This window comes from Podarcis cretensis (assembly GCF_951804945.1).
Source record: "Podarcis cretensis genome assembly, chromosome: 5".
Classification (NCBI taxonomy): domain Eukaryota; kingdom Metazoa; phylum Chordata; class Lepidosauria; order Squamata; family Lacertidae; genus Podarcis; species Podarcis cretensis.
Genome location: NC_137174.1, coordinates 26,887,658 through 26,912,890, shown reverse-complemented (window position 1 = coordinate 26,912,890; position 25,233 = coordinate 26,887,658). Strand labels below are relative to the sequence as shown.

At 43.2% G+C, this 25,233-nt stretch overlaps 2 protein-coding genes across 20 annotated transcripts in view; one reads left to right on the top strand and one right to left on the bottom strand.

The window, feature by feature from the left end:
- ANK3 (ankyrin 3) overlaps positions 1–25,233 on the top strand; it is a 388,986-nt gene that overhangs the window by 258,727 nt on the left and 105,026 nt on the right. For 11 of the 19 annotated variants that reach the window (XM_079975546.1, XM_079975542.1, XM_079975556.1 and 8 more), the window contains 11 exons: positions 688–711; positions 2,091–2,189; positions 5,838–5,936; positions 14,497–14,595; positions 17,472–17,669; positions 19,209–19,307; positions 20,282–20,380; positions 22,211–22,309; positions 23,625–23,822; positions 24,029–24,127; positions 25,014–25,112. In XM_079975546.1, coding sequence (XP_079831672.1) covers positions 688–711; positions 2,091–2,189; positions 5,838–5,936; positions 14,497–14,595; positions 17,472–17,669; positions 19,209–19,307; positions 20,282–20,380; positions 22,211–22,309; positions 23,625–23,822; positions 24,029–24,127; positions 25,014–25,112 — 1,212 coding nt within the window. Of the gene's footprint in view, positions 1–687; positions 712–2,090; positions 2,190–5,837; positions 5,937–14,496; positions 14,596–17,471; positions 17,670–19,208; positions 19,308–20,281; positions 20,381–22,210; positions 22,310–23,117; positions 23,260–23,624; positions 23,823–24,028; positions 24,128–25,013; positions 25,113–25,233 lie in introns of those variants that run through there. The other 8 variants (XM_079975564.1, XM_079975557.1, XM_079975547.1 and 5 more) reach the window with 2 other exon arrangements.
- The window catches only part of LOC307215936 (uncharacterized protein), a 125,234-nt gene continuing 118,521 nt past the window's right edge, over positions 18,521–25,233 (bottom strand). Inside the window, exon 3 of the transcript XR_013838718.1 lies at positions 18,521–18,598. The gene's annotated coding sequence lies outside the window, so the exon portion shown is untranslated. The remainder of the gene's footprint in view (positions 18,599–25,233) is intronic.

The following is a 25,233-nucleotide window of genomic DNA, read 5'->3' as shown; positions in this document are numbered from 1 at the left end:
CGGACAATCAAACCATGCTTTAATAAGCCTTCAGATATGCATTAGCTCTGTGCACCCACCCACAGACTCTTCACTGCTGCTTCGTTTCTCCTGTTGCACAAGTGGAAAGACGAGTCAGGAAGTCACAATTAATTATAGCTTCCTGTTTTGTGCAAACTGGGAAACTGTGGTTAATGGCTTCTGCAAAAGCTTTCAGGACATGGAGCTACAGTTTACAATTGGCTTAAAAATCCTACCTTGTTTGGATGCTGTTAAATAATTTCCAGGTGTGGAGGGGAATCTATAGAATCTGCAGATTCCCATTTAGTTTCCATGCTCCTGCAGAAGGAGGAGCAAAGTGGAAGTGAAGTTGCTGCATGGGCAGTTGCATGGAGCTCATGCATATCTGAGCTTATTAAGCCAGGATTTGATCATGCAAACCAGGTCATAGACTTGAAGGCTGACATGGAAAAAGCGGGGTTTCTGAATCTCTGTTTTTACCATGGGGGGAAACGATGAAACCTCATTCACGTTGGGGGTGGGGGGGGAAATAGCCTGCCATTCAGCCTCGCTTTCCTTCTGTGCCTATTTGTGCTTTCATTGTCGTGTCCACACAGCGGTCACAAAGCTTTCTGCATCCATTATCACCGGTAGAGAACTAACCGTTCATTTTCTCCCCCTTCTTTGCTTCCAAATGTGTTAACCTAGATGATGGTGAATAGAACAACTGAGGTATATATGAAAATATATTATATATCTATAAATATATAAATATATGTGCATCATCACTTTCCCACAATGTAGAGCTGCTGCTGCTGCGTCATTCCTTCCTTCTCTTCTCTGCATTGCCTTCTTAGAGGAGTAGAGTACCTGCTTTAGATTCAACAAAAAGTGGCATGTGCTAGAGCAGAATGTAGTTTTAGTTATTTACCAGGGCTTTCTGCAGCTGAAACGAGCGTTCATAAAGGCGTACAAGCAAGCTTCCTTTGGAACTAATTGTCACAGCCGAAAAGGGTAATTTTGCGCAAGAGGAAAGCGCCCGGGTTTCCAATGCCATATAAAATGTGCATGGTTTTTTTTTTAATCAGCTGTGTCAAGAGCTGCAGACATCCCTGACACACCTTTGCATCCAGGACTTAGTTCCTTTAGGCTCTTGCATGACACTTTACTGTCAGTGTCAACAAAAGGGGGGGGTAGGAGGAAGGTGCTGGTTCTTCTGGGCAATTCAGAAATGTGTAAACACTTTTCAAGTTGAGGCAGTGACAGCTAGCATGGCTAAAGAGGCTTGCTGATGGTTTTAGAAATGCGTCAAGTTCCTTCTGAGGTTCCACACATTGCGGGGACTGGTTGAATTGCTGCATGTTTTAGCACTGTTTCAAGAAGAGAAATTTTTTATTATTGTTATTATTATTATTATTAAAAAAATGTCTGAAATATGAAAACAAGTCGCTGAAACTATCTGGTTGGCTAGACGCTTTCTAATTAGAGTTGGGGATCTCATAATATTAACCCAGTTTGATTGCTCACAGTGGGGGGGTTGATCTTTTATAGAAGGAGCCCTCTTTTTCTTTTTTTAAGTCACATTAATCTCTTTTTAAAATGGACTTTGATGTTGTTTTAATTTGCATCTGCTTTGAATTTATGAAGTCTATTCAGCAATTATTATCAAGTGACTTCATCTGAATTTCTGCAAGAAAGCTCTGTGATGTTAAAGTTGCAAGAATAAGAAGATACTGATAACAAGTAGATATTTCCCATGAGAAACTGATTTACCAATTAAGTGAAGGATAATATTTTCATTTTCATTAACTTACTTCGATAGATTCTTTTTACAATAGCTAGACATCTTATCCTGCTCTTATTCTCCCAGAATAGGCATAGTAATTTTTTTCACTTCTACTGAGTATATTTTTATTCATTGTCTTCAAACAAGCCATAAAGTAGTACTGAACATTAAAATAGAATGTCTACTGTGTCCCTAGACTACATTCTGCTGATTGGACTCTGCCTGGGCTGCAAGACATCCATTTTAGGAGCTGATGGAAGACCTATGGGGAAAAAATATTTATATCTTGCTGTGTGTTGTTGTTGTTGTTGTTTCTTTATTTCAGAGCGGCTTCACTCCTCTGCATATTGCTGCCCACTATGGAAATATTAACGTAGCTACGCTGCTTCTAAATCGTGGTGCTGCTGTGGATTTTACTGCAAGGGTATGTATTGATCCGTACGAATTTCACTTAAACGTGACTCCTAAATTTGATTTGATTTGGTTTATAGTATTTCTATGCCGCTTTTCATTCAAATGAATTCCAAAGTGGCTTGCAAACAATAAACATAACATAATGAAACATAGTAGAACATCGCAGAAACAGCATAACACTCATAAAATAATTTCCCTTGTTTTTAATCTTTTATTTCTTATTCACAACTACTTTTGTTATGTCGGAGTTATAAGCCACCTTGAGCATGGTTTGAGCTGTGGAACAGCAGCATACAAATAAAATTACATACATATGCATACCTTCCAACATTTCCCCAATGAAAATAGGGACATCCTATTCAATAATAATAATAATAATAATAATTTACTATTTATGCCTTGCCCATCTCACTGGGAGGCCCCAGCCACTCTGGACAGCTTTTAACATATATAAAAACACAATAAAGCATTAAACATTAAAAAAAAACCTTCCCTATATAGGGCTGCCTTCAGACTGCTCACGGGTTGGGTAACTCCATATCCTCCAATATTTCTCCAATGAAAATAAGAACGTCCTAAGGAAAAGTGGGACATTCCGGGATCAAATCAGAAACTGGGACTATGTCTGTAAATCCGGGATTGTCCCTGGAAAATAGGGACACTTGGAGGGTGTGATGTATGTATGATGGGCAGTGAGGTGGGGTGGGAAATGGTCTCACTCCTCATCCCCCCAATTCAGCTGCAGGTTTAAAGATAAAAAAGGGATCTCAATATTTGCAGCTTGGCAGCCTCAACAGCCATCAACAACACAGTGGATGGCACTGAAAAGAAACAGTATTTTCCTGCAGAAGTAATTTTTTTATGGTTTGATTTCAGATGTCTTGTGCAAGCAAGACTTGCACATCCTTCTTTTTCTTTTATGGCCTTTTAATTCTAAGGATCACTTCTTTGTCTCCCACACTCCCAATCCTAAGGAAAGGTAGACTCTCTTGTCTCCCTGTTACAGGCTGGGTGATCTTGAGAATATAAATTTTCTCCCTTTTTTGCCAGCAGGAGTGTTCACCAGCAGAAACACAAATTAGGTTCCCATTTGATCATTCCGTCTTGCTGACATGGCTACAGCCTGAGGACTATGGATTGGGGTTTTTTTGTCTTTTGTCGGTGGGGGTGGGTGGGTTATTGTTTCACATTGGTAACAAGATCATCAAAGTGAGTTGTCAAATAAAAATGAAGTTCAGGTGCTTCTTCTTGGAAGACGAAAGGATTGTGAAAGTGTGGCTCATTTCACAGCACCGTCCTTAGAAACATGAAGATCAGGCCTGGCTGCAGGAGGCAAACTCCACTCCTGCTGGTCAGCAGGATAAATAGGGAAGACTAATAGTATTCCCATATTGCAGAGATGCAGTTCTGAAGCCAATTAGTGAGTTCATGGCAGAGGCAGGATTTGATCCAGGTACTGCTCTTTGCAACGGTGCCTTACCAGCTCACAAGAAGCTTGCCATTAGCAAAAAGCTAATGTACCTGATACCTTTTATTGATCTCGCGTCTTAGAGTTGTATCTGGCTGGTCAAGGCAATGGATTTGAGGATGATTTATTTATTTATACCACCACCAGTGTACCTGTCACTGTACGGAATAAAAACAGCACGCAGAAGATCAGACCTTGCCCCAAGAAGCTTACAGTCTAAATTTCACTTTTGACGGTGCATCGGCAATGATGGGGGAAAGCAAAGTAGTGAGGGAGCATTTTCCCCCCATATGTCTTTTCTGGCTCAACGGCTATGATTTCTAAGCAAATGGAGCAATAGGGTTTTCCATCCTTGTCTCTTTTATTACAGCATCATGTGTCTGTGGGAGTATGTATTCGCTTATCCTTTCTGGCATGCCAGAGCTTTGTTGTCACCCTGATATTCACTGCATTTATCTTTTGCTTCTGTTTTTGTTGTGAATCTCCTTGGAAATAATTTGTATCCTGAAGGGCAGGATATAAATGAGACTAATAAATTACTGAGCGAGGCAACTCACAGCATGGCACACTGCTGCAGGCATTGCTGGTGGCCCCAGCACCTGTGACGGCATTTGTTGGCATCTGGTTCATCCCTGGTGCACCAATCACACAACAGATAAAATGATGGTTAACATGTAGATGGCCTCACTCATTCAGCAAGGTATCATTTTTATCCAGATGGCTTTTGGTCACTTCCCCATAGCACCACGTAGAAAGCATAACTCAAAGCTTATCTTCACTGTAGTATTGTGCCTGTTCTTCCCATTCAGAAAAACTAAATCATTATGTTCATTTGTTCTATGTGCACATTTGGGCACTCGCATCGGGCATCGAGAAGCACTTTTAGCATAGGAAATTCAGCAGGATGCAGAAAGCATCTAGCTGGGTCTTGGATCTTTGTGCATGAATGAGCCTGTTACGTAATTGTCCTGAATGTGCAGCACATTTGCATATGGTTGTCTTGCTAAACAGAAACTCAAAACTTGAAGATAAAGGGTTAGATCCAAACTAATGAGGAACGGAATTTCACTCTTGAGGTGCTTCCTTGGGCAGAAGGAGAAGAAAGGCGATTTATTTATTTTCCTCCTTCCCTTGCTAGCCCCCTGAAAAAGCTGCTCTGGAGGTTCTGAACCCTTCAGAACAATGTAGGATCTGGTGCAGGGGGCTGCATTAGGAAGGAGAGTTGGCAAAAATTGCCTCCACCCACCCACCCAAACATCCTCCGAGTCCCTTCTGTGAACGGAAGGACTCTTTCTGCTTATGGAAGTATATGTCTTGATCCAACTCATATATTTTTTTAATTATGCACAAACATTTCCAGTCTCTTCTCAGGGGGTTCCTCCCATAAGGCAAGGTAAGAAAGCTGCCTCAAGTGATAGATTTTGCAAGCACATAAAGGTGGCTCAGAGAGAACAGCAGAGGGAGGCAGAGAGATGCTGGCCCATTTTGTATTTTTTGCTCTATAAGACTCACTTTTTCCCTCCTAAAAAGTAAGGGGAAATGTGCGTGCGTCTTATGGTGCGAATGCAGGCTGTGCAGCTATCCCACATCGCTGTGCAGTGAAAGCAGCGATCCCTCTTCTGGCTTCTGGCTTCTGGGATTCAGAATATTTTTTTTCTTGTTTTCCTCCTCCAAAAACTAGGTGCATCTAATGGTCTGGTGTGTCTTATAGAGCGAAAAATATGATATTTATTAGATTCCTATCCTGTCTTTCTTCCTTCATGGGACTCAAGGTGGCATACGTACGTAGAGCATCCAAGCATTTCCCATCCAGCCACCTCCCACTAGTAACTGCCTCTTCCCCCTCAGCCACCCTGTCCATTTGTGACATCACAGGAAGTTTGTAGCCCACGGCAACTGCTTAGGGGTGCATCTGCACAGCCTCCCATCCAGGTACAGGTACTGGAAAGGGGAATGTCATGAACGTTGCTTTCGTGTAGCCCTGAAAAATTGTGTATTTTTTTTTGTGTGTGTGTGTGTGTGTGTGAGAGAGAGAGAGAGAGAGAGAGAGAGATTTTCAACCCAGTGCCCGAGTTCTAGTTGTATAAAAATAAATACCTTGGGAATCAGAGTGTGTGGAACAGGGTCAGTCAAAAGAAAATATAAATGCTTCTTAAAATCTAACTTGGTTTCCTCTGTTTCCTTTGACAGAATGATATCACTCCATTACATGTAGCATCAAAGAGAGGGAATACCAACATGGTTAAGCTGCTGCTTGACAGAGGAGCAAAAATTGATGCCAAAACAAGGGTAAGACTGTCTACGAATTACCGTATTACCCTTTATTACCCTATATGTATATTGGGTGTGGCTCACTGAAATGGTTGTTACTTTTGAGTTCTTTGATAGATTTATATCCCACAATCCAAAACTCTTAGGCACTTACAGCAGATGGCAATGTAAAACTATTATAAAAACTACAATGCAAACTTTTAAAAGGAACAAAATAAATGAGGGATCAGTCAACAGACCTTATCTAATAATGATAGACCCTCAAGCAGACTAAGCCCCTAATAAAGAAGGATTTATAAAAATAATAAACTAATGAAGATCAGGAGCAATTGAGCCACTGGAGCTCGCTGGGCAGGAAACTATCTGCAGTGGGGCCACACAAGAGTATGGACTATGAATCACACGGTAACCAATAGAGATGCAAGTGAAATTTCGCCTGGTTCACATTTTAATTTGAACCTACCTGCTTTGTGCTTCCCAAACTGAAGCGCAGCTATTTTTTTGAAACCCATCTCTCCAAATTTTATGATGCAGTTCTGTAACAAACAAACACATAGAAAAATATATATGTTCAGGGGAAGTGTGCACAAAAATTGGTATATTAGTGAAACTATCAAAGAAAAAAAAATGCATCTTACTACAGAAAGTTTATTATAGAAAATGCTTATTATTATTTTTGCTGCATGCTAGCAAAGAAAAAAGCTGTTGGGGAGCTAACTGAGAAACTCTACTAGCTGCTGGAGACAGCACAAGATAATGATATGATCCGCAGTACTGAAAGCATCTCATATTTGACAGGCTAGTAGAATTAGCAAGCAGAGTTGAGAAACATTCAGATCTTCAGGCATAGATCTTTCACCAGGGCCGCTAAAGCTGTCTCCATCCCATACTCATCCCAGAAACAAAACTGAAAAATGTCAGTGAAAGATATGGTCTCAGATTCTGTCTCCTGTTAAGATCTTGATCCACGGTAACCCCTTCCCTCTTCCTGCAGGGTGTGCTCTGATACCAGAACATGTGGAGACTGGCTGAATAGCTATACCCTTTCCCTTTCCCTGTCTGTTTACACATCCCTGAGCCAAGCATTGTCTAGGCCTGACTCCCCAAATTGTAAAGCTGATTTTGGATCTCATATGAGGATTGGTCTTTTTTATGATACATGAAGGGAACCTTTTGTTTCAATACGCAGCAGCTAGCAAGTGATGTAAGAGCTAAATGCATAACAAATGCAATGGCCAATAAATGGAGTCCATTGCTGTGTCAATTTCCCTGCATTGGCAGCTGTTGGAGAAGTCTGCCAATGACAAATTTCACTGTTTGGTTTGTTCAGAGCGCTCTCGAGTGAAAAACGCTGCTGCCTCTGCTGCTGCTTCATACAACCCATGCCCTCTGAACATCGCCTCTCTTATCGTGTCTCCCTTTTCTCTGTCTTCCAGAATGTATTTCACCAAATAAAACATACTTAGTGAAGTTGATTAAATTAGCTGGAGTTAGCTTGGCTGCCTTGATACTAGGCTTGCCGACGTGAATTTGTGTTTGTCACAGGCAGCAAGCACATTTTACCCGGGATTAGCAGTAAGCGCTTGTAATCTTCAATCTACTGCGGTACAGCTGAACTGAAAGGCCAGCTCTTGGATCTGCAGGGGGAAAAACATGCTGCATGTACAGTTTCATGATCTCCCAGGCTGGCTGGTGCTTTTACAGTAACCACAATGGAATATATAAAACTAAACTGTCCCATATCCCAAGGATTGTACATTCTCCTTTGACATTCCTTCCCCAGCTTCTGTGGTCACATGGGACAGACTTTGCCCTCTATGCTGGTGACCTGGTGAGAGGCAGGTTGCTGAGCATGCATCGTGGAGGAGCCTCCCCAATATTGGTCATCACTTGGCACAGTGGAAACATGCCTGGTTGAGAGTCTGTGAAGTGAGATGGGGAGGGCTCCATAGAATACCATAGCCTGGTGGTAGGGCACACGCTTGGCATGCAAAAGGTCTCTTGGCATCTTCAGTAGGGCTGGAAATAGATTCCTGCCTCAAACACCAGAGAGCTGCTGCCAGTCAATGGTCTGACTATGTTTCCATGTCTATGGGTGTCATATATTCAGGGCTGCTTGTGATCATCTCTGTATGAATGGGCGTGAGTAGATCATGCCCACCACCACCACACACACACATGAATGAGAAAGTTTTATCTCCCACACTTTTGAGGCATTTAGGTCAGGTCTAGACTTTAAGGCCAACACATGGCCATCGCCAAAAGGAGCAGCCCTGTTTCGCCTCCTATTCTCTCTCTCTCTCTTTCCTGGTAAATTTCAGTAATGCAAAGCACATGTCATCATATCATTGCACTGTTGAGTTTCCCCACCCTGCAGTTGTCAGCCAGTGAAGTGGAGCAGCCAAATACTTCACACAATTATATTTGCATTACTTAATATTACAGGGAAGAAAGGAGGAAGAGTTAGCAGGACCACAGGTTTTATTGGCGGAGCGATGATGTGTTGTTCCCGTCTTGTAGTACAACTAGTAAACTTACATGATGCCTATGTAGAGATGATATTAAAATTTGCTCCAGTTAAATGTTAATATTGGCATCTTTTCAAATTTGGAGAGTTGAACTGCAATTTTAAATTCCAACTTTGTCATCCTCTGACTTAACACTGCGTAGTCTATGGTTGGGCTCCATGCTTCTCAGAGCAATTCTCTACTGGCATATGAAAAATTGACATTTGTGCAGTGAAATTTAAATGTATTTACTTGTTTCTGAACCTATTTTTAGAAATGTGAAACCCCACATTTTTCACATTTAAATAAAGCATTGCCTTAGGAGGAAGTGGGAGCAAATAGGAAACTATTTTAGCCTTAAAAATGCTCTAGGTACCACAAATAAATCCCCTGGCTATATTATAATTTTGGGGAGAGATTATATTACCTCACATTCATTGTAGTGAATTTCTCTGAGAACAGCTCTCAAGGTTCAGCACCAGTGTAAAAATGTGAACCCCAAGCAGCAGCAGGGTGCGTGTACAAAAGGCTGTTACTCAAATGCTACATTAAAGCATGATTCCTATTTTTTCTCCTACTGGCTTGCATGTCAGAAGGCCCTGTGGAAGGTTAGATAAAACAGATGATGCAGTTAATCTGCTATCGATGCATGTTTAGGGAGTTCTTAATCTGCCGAATGTCATAATTGTTTGTAAAGGTTTTCCCAGAGCCTTTCCAGGAGCATTGTATCAGAGGATGGATGTATCCTAATGTGTGCAATGTATTTTATGCTTCACATCCTCCTACAGTTTGTCTGCCCAGAAAATAAACATTCTTGGAAACCCCTTGTTTCAGATACAGAGCAGCTCTGGTGAATTTGCAGTGGCTTGCTTTAACCTTTTTTGTCTCCCCACCCAACCCATGGGCATTTAAAGCAAGCACTGATCCACACATCATATTTAATCCTGTAGTTAGCTTTGTTTTGTTTTCTTGCTTTGTTATTTGGGTAGGAAGCATTTGTTGGTTAAGCAGAAGTAGTGCTGTTTTTCTAGGTACCAGAGCTCATCATGAACACCTCCCTTGTTCTGTAATAATGGAAATGGCGCCCACCTGAGAGGTGCTGGAACTGATTTCCTGCGAGTTCCTACTGAAAAAAGCCCTGAGCAGGAGTATAAATTTGCTGAAATCTTTTATTGCCTTTTTGAGGTGGTTGGGTAGCTAGGTGTTGGGGAGAGAGGAAGAGAGAGAGAATTGCAGGTCAGCTTTTCTCCCTCTGACAGATATCCGTATTACTTTGGAAAACCCTAACCAACTCAGACAATTGCCTTGTTCAGTGAGGAAGAAGTGTTGCTGTTCTGTCTTTCATGCAGTTTTATGAATGTCAGGATCTTGTTATTTAAAGGCTCTTATTTAATATCATAACAGGGACGCAGGTGGCAACAGGGACGCAGGTGGCGCTGTGGGTTAAAGCCTCAGCGCCTAGGGCTTGCCGATCGAAAGGTCGGCGGTTCGAATCCCTGCGGCGGAGTGCGCTCCCGCTGCTCGGTCCCAGCGCCTGCCAACCTAGCAGTTCGAAAGCACCTCCGGGTGCAAGTAGATAAATAGGGACCGCTTACCAGCGGGAAGGTAAACGGCGTTTCCGTGTGCGGCTCTGGCTCGCCAGATGCAGCTTTGTCACGCTGGCCACGTGACCCGGAAGTGTCTCCGGACAGCGCTGGCCCCTGGCCTCTTAAGTGAGATGGGCGCACAACCCCAGAGTCTGTCAAGACTGGCCCGTACGGGCAGGGGTACCTTTACCTTTACCTTTTATTTAATATCATATGCATTTTATGGTGTTTGATGCTGACAGAATCATCCCCAGTAAAAATTTCCTGGCTCTGCCAACAGAGCTTTTCTGTGGACTCTCTTGTTTGTGAATAAAATGTATTTTGCTGCAATCTATACTTTAAAACTACCTGTAGCTCAACACCTGCTGGCTGCTCCACATGTCAGAAAGGCTGAAGCCAGACTGTGGAAGGGGAAAGTATTTCACTGCTATCTTGATTAGCAAAACAAGAGAAGTGTTCCTCACTCTGAGCTTTTTCAGCTGTTATTTGGGGTAACAAGACTTCAGCAGAGCCAGTGTGGTGTAGTGGCTAAGAGTGGTAGTCTCGTAATCTGGGGAACCGGGTTCGCGTCTCCGTTCCTCCACATGCAGCTGCTGGGTGACCTTGGGCCAGTCACACTTCTTTGAAGTCTCTCAGCCCCACTCACCTCACAGAGTGTTTGTTGTGGGGGAGGAAGGGAAAGGAGAATGTTAGCCGCTTTGAGACTCCTTAAAGGGAGTGAAAGGCGGGATATCAAATCCAAACTCTTCTTCTTCTTCTTCTTTCACTGTCAAGAATCTTTCAGTCCATCTCAGGAAGAATGTTCCTTCCAGAAACTGCTCAAACTCAGGCTTCACCTGGCAAGTGAAGTATGATGCGTGGAGGGGGAACCTCTCCGCAGTTGTGGAATGTCTCCATGTGCTTAATAATAATAATAATAATAATAATAATTTATTTGTACCCTGGCCGGAGCCAGGCTCAGGGCGGCTAACATCATAAAACTAACACAGTATACAAAGAACATAAGAACATAAAAACAGGCAATCAATTAATTAAAATACATCTTAAAATTAGTTCAGAGCAAATTAAAATCTGGACAGATGGCAGTCCATGGGTAAAATTGAGAGTGGTTAATATTCTCCAGGGTCGAGTGTTATCACTGGTCTTATAAAGGACCTGTGAGGGGGTTAGGAGGCCTCTTTAATACTTGTTACTTTACAGAAAGAAAAGAATCAGACTGAACTCGGATCAAAGGCTTGGTGGAACAGCTCCATCTTGCAGGCCCTGCAGAAAGATGTCAAATCCCGCAGGGCCCTGGTCTCCTGTGAGAGAGTGTTCCACCAGGCTGGGGCCACGGCCAAAAAGGCCCTGGCTCTGGTCAAGGCCAGTCTAATCTCCTTGGGGCCTGGGATTTTCAGGGTGTTATTATTTTCAGGCCTTAAGGTGGCATGGGAGATACCAGGAGAGGCGGTCCCATAGGTGCAAGGGTCCTAGGCCGTATAGGGCTTTAAAGGTTAAAACCAGCACCTTAAACCTGATCCTGTACTCCACTGGGAGCCAGTGCAGCTGGACAGCACCGGATGAATGTGCTCCCACGGTGAGGACCCCGTGAGGAGTCTCGCCGCGGCATTCTGCACCCGCAGGAGTTTCTGGGTCAGTTTCAAGGGCGGCCCCACATAGAGTGAGTTACAATAATCAAGCCTGGAAGTGACCGTCGCATGGATCACAGTGGCAAGGTCAGAGCGAGAGAGATAAGGGACTAACTGCTTAGCTCGACAGAGATGAAAAAATGCCACCTTTGTTGTAGCTGGGGAGGTCCTGTTGGCACTCCTGCCACAGCCTGTGGTTTGAGGGGAGGTAGCATGCGAGAGGTTCTTCTCTGTGGTGGCTCTCAGGTGATGGAATGATCTCCCTTATGAGAGCAAAAAGAAATACTAGTGTGCTTTGCTTTCTGTCCCCACTAAGGCAAAAATGGGACTGAGGGTGGGGGATGGTGCCTTCCTTGCAACTTCTGCTTAAGTAGGCCTGCCTCTTAGAACTCAAAGTTCACAAGAAGTTATGTTTGTTTGCAGCACCAGATTAGGGGCAGTGCAGACAGTTCCCCTGCACAGGGCGTTGAGCCAAGGGGGCACAAAATTGAGAAGGTCCATAATTGGGAAGATCCATTTGGGGGCACCAAGTTTTGGCCTTGCACAGAACACTGTAGTACAAAAGTTTACCCAAGTCCACCTAGTTTTGTTTGCTGTCTGCAAATGACATTTCAACTAAATTATGAAAATTCCAAAGATGTAGTCTTGGTTTACCCGTTTGCCCCGTACCATATTTTCTGATAAAGCCAGCTCAGATCCAGAATTAACTTGTGGTCAAATAATCCAATGATCTAAAGTTTTCACAGAGGCATTTTGGGCATGATTGTGGCTTCAGTCCTAAGAATAAAAATAATAAAAAGTTAATAGAGGATGCAATCTCAGTGAAAAAGATAAACAATTAGGAAGGAATGACACTGTAATTTTCAACCTAAAAGATGTTTCCCCAATGTACCACGACAGATTTAATATGAGCACACTATGTGCTCAGAGTGCATCAACGCCTTTTTGAACGCACAACCGTAAAGTGCTTGGAAAGAAGGTGATTGACATTGTGTAAATAAATAAGAGGGATAAAGTGGCACCTAAATTACATGTTACACAGATCTTGTTTATAGCTGCTGGGTTGCTGGCATTCTTGAATATCATTTTCTCCTCATTGTTATAGCAGTGGGACTTTAATTCTGTTCTGGTGGGTACTTAAATGGTTTTAAAATCTTGCGTCAATCCTTTGACACGCAGGATTTGTTTGGATGATCATTTTGTAAACTGCTTTGAGGTTTTTTCCTACATTCAGGCGGTATATAAATTTTTATGAAATAAAAAAATAAATAATCATATTTCAGCTTAGTAGACCGAGATGTAGATGAGCCATTTCCTAGCACTCACATCCCCTTAGCTCCTCCACTTGTAATGTGACCAATCCGAAGGAGGAGGTCTTTAAGAAACCATAGTTTCCTATTTTCTCCGAACTTAGGAAACTATGGTTACCAGCTTTGGAACAAGCCAGGGTATTTAACCAACAGCAAACCACAGCAAACATATATCTTAGCTTTCACTGAACCTGGTAACTGTAACTTCCCAGTTTTAATGAAATGGGAAGCGATGGTTAATTGGATTTCTCATGCTGCCAGGGGAGGAATAAAGAGGCTGCATGTGAAGGTGAATGAATTTGCTTATTAAGCTGAGATATGGTCATACAGACCGGAGCACTGAATCTCTGGGTGCAATAAGAGACTAGATTTTAAGTTTTGTTTGTTGACTGAACGTATTGCGCAAACATTGAACAATACAATGGGGAACCACGGCATTCAGTTTTATGAGCAAAACCCAGGCAAATAGGTAAAATCTGCCTCAGCCTATATATTTACGAAGTGAAACAGTGTAAGCACGCTAGGTCACAATCTGCCTGAGTCATCCTAACTAAATTGACATTAGCTGACACTCTGGCCTACAGGAACAATGTGAGAAGTGCCAAGGAAGCAAAGATGTGAATAAACGTGAGGTAAATCTGATATGGATAGGTAGCTGCCTTAATGGCACTTGAAATGGCTGCGTACAGCACAGCACATTTATGTGTGCCCCTGCACGTAAGAGACACGGAGAGAAAGACTCTTTTCTGTGAATTCTGTGAACCTCAGAATTACAATTTATCAAGAGTTTCAGTGCGATCGCTGTTGTGTTGATTTGGAACATGGTGTTGTTGTTTTTTTAGTCAAACTATGTTTATTAACTGGCTCACCGGGACATCTGTTTTCAACTCAACTGTTTGTGAATAACCACTGCTAATGATGCACTATTTACACCCTATGTACTTTTTTTGGCATTTTGTTCCCTCCTGGTCTCGCTGTTTACTCTACCTGTGTGGCAGCAGCGGGGACAGGGACTGGGGAAGAATGCGTCTGATGAATTGGACTATGGTCCACAAAACCTTGCAAATCAATGTCACTACTGTGTTGGCAGGGGTGGCCAAGTAGGCAGGGTGCCATTGCAGTGCTGGGAAGGAGGTGGTGATGTCAGGGTGCTATGGGGCCCAGCCTCAACCTCACCAGTATTAACCCACCCTGGAAGGTGGCAGTTCCTCCCACCCCCTGCCAAGAGGTGCTATCCCATCAGATCAATTGCTACTGTTTGCTAGTCTTCAAGGTACCACAAGGCTCTCTGCGTTTCTTGCCTGGGACAGACTAACCTGACTACTTCTCTGGAAATAGTACAGTTGTGTGTGGAATGGAAATAAGCAACAGTGCTTTTCTGTGTCCTTCTCCATTACGGAGGAAATACATTGAAAATGTAACATAAATTGATAAAGATTTCCTCCAACCCCCTTTGGGGGTATCCCAGAACAGTTTAAATGTGTTCAACTTGCATCCTTCATTTATGCCCCTCCAAAATAATGGGTTATGACTTCCTTATTCAACAGGATGGGCTGACACCTCTCCACTGCGGGGCACGAAGTGGCCACGAACAGGTTGTGCGGATGCTGCTCGACCGAGGTGCCCCAATCCTTTCGAAAACGAAGGTAATGTGGAGCTTGGGATTTGGAGAATGATAGATGGTCTGACTCAGCAAGAAGGAGCTTCCTAGCTTCCTAACTGTGCAGCTAGTTCCACTCGCTGAAGAGACATTTGTGCTTGAGTCTGGTAAACAGACCCCCTACCCACCTCCCCAGTCCAAGTGGCTCATTGGACTGGCTTTGAAAAGAGTGGTGCTTTCAAAAGCAGCTTGTGCTGTGGAATTGGGTACCAACAGTGCAAAGACAGAGAAAATCTCAAGTCCCCGGGCATGTCTACGCTAGCTCTTTGAATCTCAGCCTCAGGTTGCACCCATTCTCTTTCCTGCTCATCCTTCTCAAGTCTGCATTTTCCCACAGGTACAGGCAGGCCATTTTCATAAGTAATTTTTATTAACGAGGCTTTACATTTCCTGTGCCTGTAAATAATAAATGAACATCTGCATTGACTGGACTATGCATTTGAATTTTTAAAATGGCACTACCCTGTTTTCCGTACTGCACTGACATTCAGTAGTGGAACCTTCTGATCTTAAATGAATCCATAGCCTCACTTCTGAAAGCACCTGTTGGACTTTAGTCCCCATTTCTTCATATATGCTGTTAGTTCGAGTACCCTTCTGGGGAGTTTAATCTTCACTTTATGGCATGAGTGAATTGCTGTGAATTTTTCTTGACAAGTCAATTTCTTGAATCCGAAGGTGCAAGACCTTGTGCCCTTCACCTTTTCCAAAGCCCACTTAAGGTTGAAAAACAGCTTTTCCTAGTATTCAATCCCCGGTTGAGCTTCCCAACCTAGGGGGGGGGGTAAAGGGGGCCCAGCATTTCTGAATTTGAAGTTGCATTTTTGTGCGAGTGCTGTGAAAATAAGCTGGCCTAGAAAAGAGATTATATAACTCTCCAGCAAAGTGACTCCTCCGCTATAATACAGATGCACCTGCTCTCCTACAGAGGGAAACTCAAGCTTCACATTAAAGATAAATGTAAAAAAACAGAAACAAACCACCAACATGAAGTTCTGCTGTCGGAAGCCCCCCTCATCTCTGTCATTTTCTCTCTCTGATATGTTAATTTTGACTAGGTTTGTATGGAAAACTGGAAGGCAGAAGATCTTGAGAATGGCATTAATGAGCCATTTCCCATGGCACAGAGCTATGGTGTGTTTCATACAGAGAGAGGGAGAAGGAGACAGAGAGTCCCAACCAGCACTGGTTCATTTGTTTTTCTAATAATTTTTAAAATCTTTTTATCTAAAAAAAGGATGAATCTTGCAAAACGAGGTCAGCTTTCTTTCTTGATTTTCAAATAAGCATATGGAAATTATTGAAAATCTAATAGCTAAACTCAAGTTCTCACACGGACCAGGTGAGGAACCAAACATGTTCTTAGCGTATGCCACTTCACATGGCAGGTGAGGGCTCTCATGACTGAATACTCCCCTATGTGAACCAAAAACTGGATATCAAGGGAGAAGCTTCTGTTTTTGTTTTCTCCCTTGTATGTTCATTATCTGTCCATAGGAATGTTTTGTATGGAGTGATGTAAGCCTCCACCTGCAGTCTGAAGTGGTATAGCCCAGACACAGATTTACCTCCTCACCTGCTGTTCATGAGAGTTGATTGATTAAAACTATATCCATTAATTCTGCTATGGAGCTCAAGGCTGCATAACTGGTTCTTCCCATTTTATTCTGACAAAAATCCTGAGAGGTAGGTTAAACTGGAAGACAGCAACCGAGTCCCATGGCTTTATGGGAATTTGAACCTGAGCCTATCCAGACCTACTCCTGACACTCTGAATGATCACACCACATTGGCTCTCACCCAAGGGTCACCCAACTAGGCTTGAACAGATGTTGTGTTTCACTTATGAGTTATAATAAATGATGCACAGCAGAACTCATGGAAATGAGGAATTTATCTGTGCATTGTTTTGTCTACTCACTTTAATTGCACTAGAGCTTGCACAATTAAGATGCCACTTTTCTGGGGGTCCACCAGCAACATGTGTCAATTCACTGCCTTCACTTCATGGATGAGGGGCAGGTGGGGCTGGTCAACCTGGAAAGGGAGCCCATCTAGGAGAAGGAAAACACTGGTCCTAAACCTCTGCTGCCTTGCAGCTATGCTCCTTTGTGAGAAGGGCTTCAGGAGTAAACCCTGAGGGAAAATCCACACCTGGCTATTTTGTGACATATCTTCAGGAGAAGAAAAGGCTATGGAGTAAACACCTCACAAATCCAGAGTGGAATCCCTCAGGCAGTTGGATGGCACTTTGTATGCCTCCTGCAGCCAAGCTAGTTCCAAACATATTGCCCTGTTATCCTTTGGACCACATCAGCGAGGCCAGGGGGCGGGGTCTTGGCCTCTGGCTAGGCCAGTCTTGCATCCCAGAGATAAGGTGCACTTCACTGTCTCTCAAGAGAAGACCGGATGCCAACAACAACCTCGTGAATGCCTTTATCACCAACTTGAAGGTTTTGCTTTGAGGGGGTATAATTTTCTATGGCATGGTACTGATTTCCTTACTACAGTTAGTGAATTGGGGGAGGTGTTGCCTGCTCTGCCCTCATGTTGTGAAAAGGGCTTGGATGGAGCGTTAAAGTGGTTCTACCACTCCTTTCCCTCTCCCCTTACTTTATATTGGCCTTCCCTCGGGTTACTTTTAGATTCCCATGGAATTCCTGCTTGGTTCAGGTGCAGCAGCAGCGGAGTTGAAATGTCTGTCTGCTTCGTCATTTACGTTATCCTTAGAAGTCCCCCTATAAATTCCAAAAGCTTGTAAAGCTAGCTGGTATCAACACTCCTCTATCAGAAGTGGCCTCCTTGTTTTAAAGTTGTGCATCTTATTATACTGATCTTCTCTGCCTGCTTTTCTTTTCCCAGAATGGCTTGTCTCCATTGCACATGGCGACACAAGGGGACCACCTCAACTGTGTCCAGCTTCTCATTGAGCACAATGTGCCTGTGGATGATGTCACTAACGACTATCTGACAGCACTGCATGTTGCCGCCCACTGTGGCCACTACAAAGTTGCAAAAGTTTTGTTGGACAAGAAAGCTAATCCTAATGCCAAAGCACTGGTGAGTACGCACAGCAGGCTAACTATTCGTCACTAGCATATATATATATATATATATATGCATGTTTATGCTTGGTATTTGGGAGTCTCAAATTATTCAGGGGGAACAGCTGCCATTGCTCACAGGGCTCAAGAAAATAGGTTTTAGCAGTGCTTTTTTCTTGGGGTGCACAGGGGTACGCAAGCCCCTAAACATTTTGTGAATCTTTGTACTTTTGTCCATTTACTGTATTTATTTTTCCCGATTTGAACAATAAAATCGTGGTTTTCTTGATTCAAAATGAGAGTACCCCTAAACATATTTTTTTAGAAAAAAAAGCACTGTGTTTTAGTATGAAGTTCTCATGAATGTGTTTCTTGTGCCATTAATGCACATCTTGTGTCTGCATTATGTTAGACAAAAGAAAATTGAATAAAGTCTTTCTGTATCAATACTACTGAAAATTTAATCAGGGTGTGTGTGTGCGCGCACACATTTTTTTACGGCTTGGTATCAGTTGGAAAGAAAAGGGTAAATTATGCAGTCTTTAACTGCCATCAGCAATCAGTGTGGGAGAAATTCAGATTATATCTTTGGAAACAGATTCAGATCACTGGCCTTTCAAATGGTGGAAGGGAAGGGGGGGAGGATGTTTGGGGTTCAAAATGTTTCTGATGTCTGCAAAGCAAGTATTAAACTGGGAAATAAACACAAGACTGCACATGGATTAGAGGGAGTTGCGTTAGTTATAATGACTTCCGCAAATGACAAACAATTTCCCCAAAATATATGTCTTTTCTATAAGCATATCCCCACATCATTCTTTGGAAACAGCACAGGTCTCCACACAACCCTTCCCCCTTAGCAACTCACATTGAAAGATCTCAGGTTTCAGGAAAAGGGGAAATGCTTGGTTCTGTTCTGTTTTCTCTCTCTTCGTGATATTTACCCTGAATGATAACAGTAATAAAAAAAAGAAGTGAAAGAATTCAACTCAAGTATGGCAATGAACTGAACTGCCGGTTTTGACTCAACTAGAAGAGGCAGTAGCCCTGACCATATGTTATGAAAGCATATGGTATCTTTTACTCCTGTTGGAAAGGTAGCTGATGCTGATGAGATTGGAGGCCCAATTCTGTCAGCTGTTTTTAAAATAATCCTATGATGCCACTTTGATATGTATACAGGTTGTCATCAACATTCAAGCAGATGCTGTGAATAGGACTGTACCTTTGATGTTCAGGATAGCTTGTTTTCTTGCTTCTTCTCGCTGCTTCACTCACAATGAAATGGCAGCTTAGCTTTGCACTTTACTGTATGTGCAAATACTATTTATCCCCCCAAAGCATACTAGTCATTAGCATTTCATCCAGCAAAATCCTCTCTCTCTCTCTCTCTCTCTCTCTATATATATATATATATATGAAACAAAAATTAGCAGCCATGGAATATCACAAGGGGGTGGGAAGCATAGTGCAGTGCATATAATTCAGAGAAGAAGTGTTTTGTCAATAACATTTGTCTAGCTGTCTGTGAAAAGTCCTTTTCTCAATTTTACAGAATGGTTTCACACCTCTCCACATTGCCTGCAAAAAGAACAGAATTAAAGTGATGGAACTTTTGCTGAAACATGGAGCATCTATCCAAGCTGTCACTGAGGTAAGGTATCTTTGACTGCACATGCTGTTATGTTTTCCGTAAACAAGCAAGTCCATTGACTTAAGAGCTGAGAACAGGAGGAAGATTCGAAATCAAAGCAGGGACCCCTTTCCTACTGTTTCAGTTGAGGTTTCCATTTGCTAATTGTTTTCTAAACTTCTCTGCTGTAAGCGAATCCTTTCCACACTTCCTTATATGCTGAAAAACCCACATAGTGTGTCTCTGTGGAATCCCACAACACTGCAGAGGGATTCTGTGTTCTTAGGTGTATAACTAAGTTGAGATGTGGTGATCTTTGGCCTACTGAACTAATAAGTGTCCCTAGATTCAGGCCTAGATCAAGGGGTGTGAGGGGAGGGGCATATGTCTTGAGCAGCAGGTATTTTTGGGGTGGCAATAGCCTCCTGCATGGGAGAGAGGTATGCTAGGGCCACAACACATGCTCGGTGACTTCTTCCATTCTGGCCAGGTTCCACTTATTGGAAGACCCATCATTCCTGACCATTGGCTATGCAGACTGGAACTGGTGGAAGTATCCAACAACATTTGGAGGGCCACAGATTTCCCGCCCTGATTTACATTACAGGCTTTAGATAGCACAATGTTCCTTCAATGCTTCAGTGATTGTCAGAAATGTCAATCTAAAACGTTGCTGTGAGAGCAAGTGTGGTGTAGCAATTAAAGCAGCCTTTCCCAACCTTGGCTTCTCAGATGTCGTTGGACTACCACTCCCACCATCCCTGATTACTGCCCCTTCTGGCTGTGGATGATGGGAGTTGCAGTCCAAGAACACCTGGGAACCCAAGGTTGAGAATAGCAAGCTTTGTGCTGAATAGGCGTCCTTTTATAGCTGCCATGTACAACTCACAATTCACCTTCACTGCCAAGGTCCAGGCAACTCTTTTTCATTGTAGCTCATTCTATGCCGCTAACCTCAAACCTCAGTCATTTTTCTTCTTCTTTCCATTTTCTAGTCGGGTCTGACTCCAATCCATGTTGCTGCCTTCATGGGACATGTAAATATTGTTTCACAGCTGATGCATCATGGAGCATCGCCCAACACAACCAATGTGGTGAGCACCAATGTTCATTTGTTTCATTATCAGCCAAGGAGAATATCTGACTTGTAGTGCATTCACACCTTCCTCATACCTTTTCCTAGACCTTTTCTAGTCTAGAGTTTGAGCCGCTGCTTCTGTTCCCCACAGCAGTGCTATTTTTCTAGAAAAAGAGGTGCCAGAACTCACCATGAACACCTCCCTTGTTCTCTTATAATGGCAACGGTGCCCACCTGAGAGGTCCCGGAACTGAGTTCTGTCGAGTTCTGGATGAAAAAAAATCCTGCCTTGTTTATCCCTGTCAAGCCACATGGGCTGTTCACTCATCGCATTTCTGTACTGGACATATCAAAGAGTAAAGTGACCAAACTTTCATTGAGATTCTTGTTTTTTTGGGATATGCCCTGCAAACTTGGCCCTATCACGTGGAGCCAAACTTCATATGTGCCTATCCCATGGGCGATGTTTTATTGCATTATTGTATCTCTCATTTACTGCCAATACTCTGATGAATGTGAACAACAACAACAACAACAACAACAACAACAACAACAACAACAGCTTTGAATTCCCCCTTCTCTGTGTTAGGAGGATAGCTTAAAGGCTTGTTGAAGAGTCGCCCCCCTCTCTGTTCTTACTGAAATTTGTTTTCCTCTTTATCTCCTTCTTTGCACTGGAAAGAGCAGGAGTTCATTTATTATTGCTCAGTGTTTGATTTCTGAAAAGTGCACTTGACTCCTTGAATGCCATAACCCCAGAAGACCAGGGCCTTTTCCCAATTTGAGGCAGGCGCTGCTGAGGTTGCTAGCAGATTGCAGCAGATTGTCAGGACATATTGCCTGTTTTTGGCCACAGCCGCCCTGGAGTACCTCCGTGCACCCAGAGGCTTTGTGGAAGAGTGGGGTTTTTGTGTGTGTGTGTTTTATAAATGGAGCTGTTCTAGATGCATTTGTGCCAAAGTGACAGAAGCAGGCTTCAAAAAGCACACACATACACAATAACACTTTTCTTCTTCTTCTTTTACTACAGTTTGGCACTGTCTGTTCTTTGCAAAGTCTGATGCATGAGAGGCGAGGCTTTGCTGCAGTAGAGCATTGCCGTGGCAGTTTGCTCTATAAAACCATCTTAAATTATAGACGCCCATGCAGCACCATCTGTGCTATAAAAAATGCTTGCTTTTTAAAGAGTCAGTGGATTGCAAAAGGTTTAGAAAGGCGCTTCCTTCCTTCAAATCAAAGTTTTTGCTGTTCTTGTTGTTTCCCTGGCGACACCTCTTTCGGTGAAAGCTCGTGAAGCTCTGCAGCTCTATATTATTATTATTGATTTATTTTCAACTGCTCAGCCAAATGATTCCCTGCTTACAGCAAAATCTAGGGCCACTGGAATATAACAGCAGAAAGTCACACAAAAGAATAAAAATGTTCATATCTTCTGCATACATGATCAAGCTTGGCATAATTGCGAAAGTTTCACCAACTGTGAATGGTCGTTTAACACAGTGTTGTGTTTACATTGCCTATGTAGCTTTGCATTTTTAAAAGGGCATTATTTCCTTTAACACAGAACAAAACACTCGTGTGCTTTAACAGCTGGAAAATCAATGGCTGGAATAAATTACTTTGGTGGGGCCAGAGCTGGAGGTCAAATATTGATTGGGTTTTGCATTCTGCTCCCAGTCAGGCCCTTGAAAGTATTCGTGTGCTGATGGTTTATGAGTAGAATGTAAAGCTTTTTTTTTTTTTCATTTGTTGATTAAAATATTTCTGTTTGCTGTTTACCTTATGGGATGGGTTATTATTATTATTACTAGCCTTTGACTCTCTGGCATTAATTTTCCATTCATAGCGGGGAGAGACAGCACTCCATATGGCTGCCAGAGCTGGCCAGTCGGAAGTTGTTCGATATTTAGTCCAGAATGGAGCTCAGGTAGAAGCTAAAGCCAAGGTAAGCGGACTATTTCTCTACTTGATGTGCACTGCAAGAGTCATGTGCTTGATTCTCCAAAGCAAGGCATGGTGTCACCATTGAGCAGAAGGTCAGCTTCAGTAGAATTGGTACAATACATGTTTACCCTAATTTACAACAGTGAAGTCTTGGTGCAAGCTACATGGGCCTGTTCTGGTTGGGGTGCCAGCCTGCAGAGCACTGGGCAAAGTCTGAAGAGGGCAAATCTGGAGCAGGAATGAACCAGCAGCCAAGTTAACAGTAGGAGGTCAAAGGTGGACTCTGCAACAACTGGAAGAGCACCCAGGGAAAGCAGATGTTGCTCTGACAACATCAGGAAGGTTGGCTCCAGGTTTGAGGGCCTCAGCAACGTGCCCTCTGATAGGTCTCCTCCTCTCCTGGCCTCTTGAGCGAGATGAGCACGCAACCCTAGAGTCGGTCACGACTGGCCCATACGGGCGGGGGTACCTTTACCTTTTATGTATAGCCCATCTGTCTGCCAAAGGTAGTGCATGCTGTTCTCCCCTTCCCCCATTTCAACATCACAGCAACAGTGATTGACCTAAGTGAGATTCATGCCAAAGTGGGGATTTGAACCTTGGTCTCCCACATCCTAGTCCTAACACTCGCACCACTACAGTGGCTCTCTAGCACGGTGATCACCTTGGAACCTCCATTTTCATTTCTCACAATGCCCTGGGGTGTCTCTCGAGGTTCCAGGGCAGGCATCATAACAGTGGTGGGTGGGACCTTCTGAGGTGCTGGAATCTTAGCAGTCTTCACATTCTTTTCCTCCTGGCTGGCCTTAGGATGGCCTGACTTGGGGAATGTAGCCGTCCTGGACAGCTCTGCTGACCTGCGTATCTATAGGCACCTTCTGCCTTAGAATTAGTGTCTCTAAATACTGGGTCATTTCCATATGTTCAACTGCCTTGTGTGCCTCAAATGAGGCAGGAAGGTGGAGTGTTAATAATGTGTGTCTTAATATTGAAAGCATGCCTGAATACGTATATTTTGAACACAGCCTTTTCCAACCTTAGACGGTTCCAGTCCTAAATTCCATGGCCTATGGTCAGGGATCATGCACATTGTAGCCCAACAACCTCTAGAAGGCCACCAGTTGGGAAAGACTGGCTTAACAAGAACTGTGTCGCGTTTGATATAATGCACATACCACATTCCGCATAGGGTCTCTACAGGATACAAGCTGACTGTACAGATACTGCCACTGGTCACTATGAAAGTCGTTTACTAGTAATACGTATGTGCAAGTGTTGAACTCCCTGTATGTGGCTCCTTTTTCCTTTGTGTTTAGGATGACCAAACACCGCTGCACATCTCTGCGCGACTGGGAAAAGCTGACATAGTGCAGCAGCTCTTACAGCAAGGAGCGTCTCCCAATGCCCCCACAACTTCAGGGTATACACCACTGCACCTTTCAGCACGGGAAGGACATGAAGATGTAGCATCAGTCCTTATGGATCACGGCGCATCCTTAAGCATAACTACCAAGGTAAGGGAACTTTACGTGTCACCATCTAATAAAATTGGCTATTGTCGAACGTCGTGGCCAGTGCCATCTTCTCTTCTGCCCTTGCATAGAACCACAGCCCTGCAAATGTATCTGGTATAGATCAGCCGAGTGTGCAAATGCCCTGTCTGGGAGGGGAAAGGCCCTGAGGTAAAAGGGAATTGCTGATGGAAATGCTTCTCTTACAGAAAGGATTTACTCCTCTACATGTGGCAGCCAAGTACGGCAAAATTGAAGTAGCCAACCTCTTGCTTCAGAAGAATGCATCTCCAGATGCTGCTGGAAAGGTGAGGCAGGCAAGAGTCACTCCCTGCTTCTGTAGAATATACCCAGTCCTGATCTTCCCATGGTTAGCCAGTACTGACTATCAGTAGCAGGAACAGCAGCAGATATTTCTTGGATATTTGCAACTTTCCTATGCATCTCTGAGTTATTGTAGCATCAGTCTTGGATTCTCCCTGAGCTGGAGTGGTGGTTTCTGGATGGTTTCCCCTCCCCCCCCCCAAAAAAAATCTTTTTTTATGGTGGCCTGGGTCCAGTTTCTACTAGGGGTTACATCAGTGGTTGTGCACAGAATGTTTAAAACATTTACATGGAATTAGAATTCTGCAACCCATTCGAGACAAGCTTTCATGGACTGCACAACTTCAGAATACATGCATTGGAGTGGGTTCAATTGCATGGCTGAACACTTTCCCAGCTTAAAAATACTTCCTACACAGAGAAAACCATCAGATCAAAGAGGAGGCCAAACTATAGAAGCATTCTCTTTGATGGGCTAGTCTTAAAGATTTCAGAGCATTCAAATTTACACACACACACCCCAATCCCACTTCTGAAGTGATAAAGTCCATGAGGAGTTGTAACATATAATGGAATGGGTACATTGATGCTCAAGAAGCATGGGAGTGTACTGTGAATATATATTTCTCATGCCTGGTATGTTTGGGAGGCCAGGAGTGCAGTGAAGAGGGAGAATACCCACCTACAAATCAAGTACTTTGTGTCGTACTGTCTTCTTTGTTGTCATTTATCATTTCAAAACCTTAGTTTAGTTCCACAGTAGTCTCACCAAACCTAGATTAACCTAATTCTCCAGTTTTCGTTTTCTTTTTCTTTTTTAATGTATGGTGGTTTTCTAACAATGCCTGTTTGTTCTGCACGTATTTTTAGAGTGGTTTAACTCCACTGCATGTCGCGGCACATTACGATAATCAGAAAGTGGCACTGCTTCTCTTGGACCAGGGAGCCTCACCTCACGCCTCTGCAAAGGTACCCGTGCTTGCTCTGTGGGATGAAGGACCAGATAGTTAGCTTTTATGCAGCCATTCCACAGCATCCGTTCCACGTTCCTTCCTTTCGACAAATTGCCATGTACCTTACTAACTCTGAT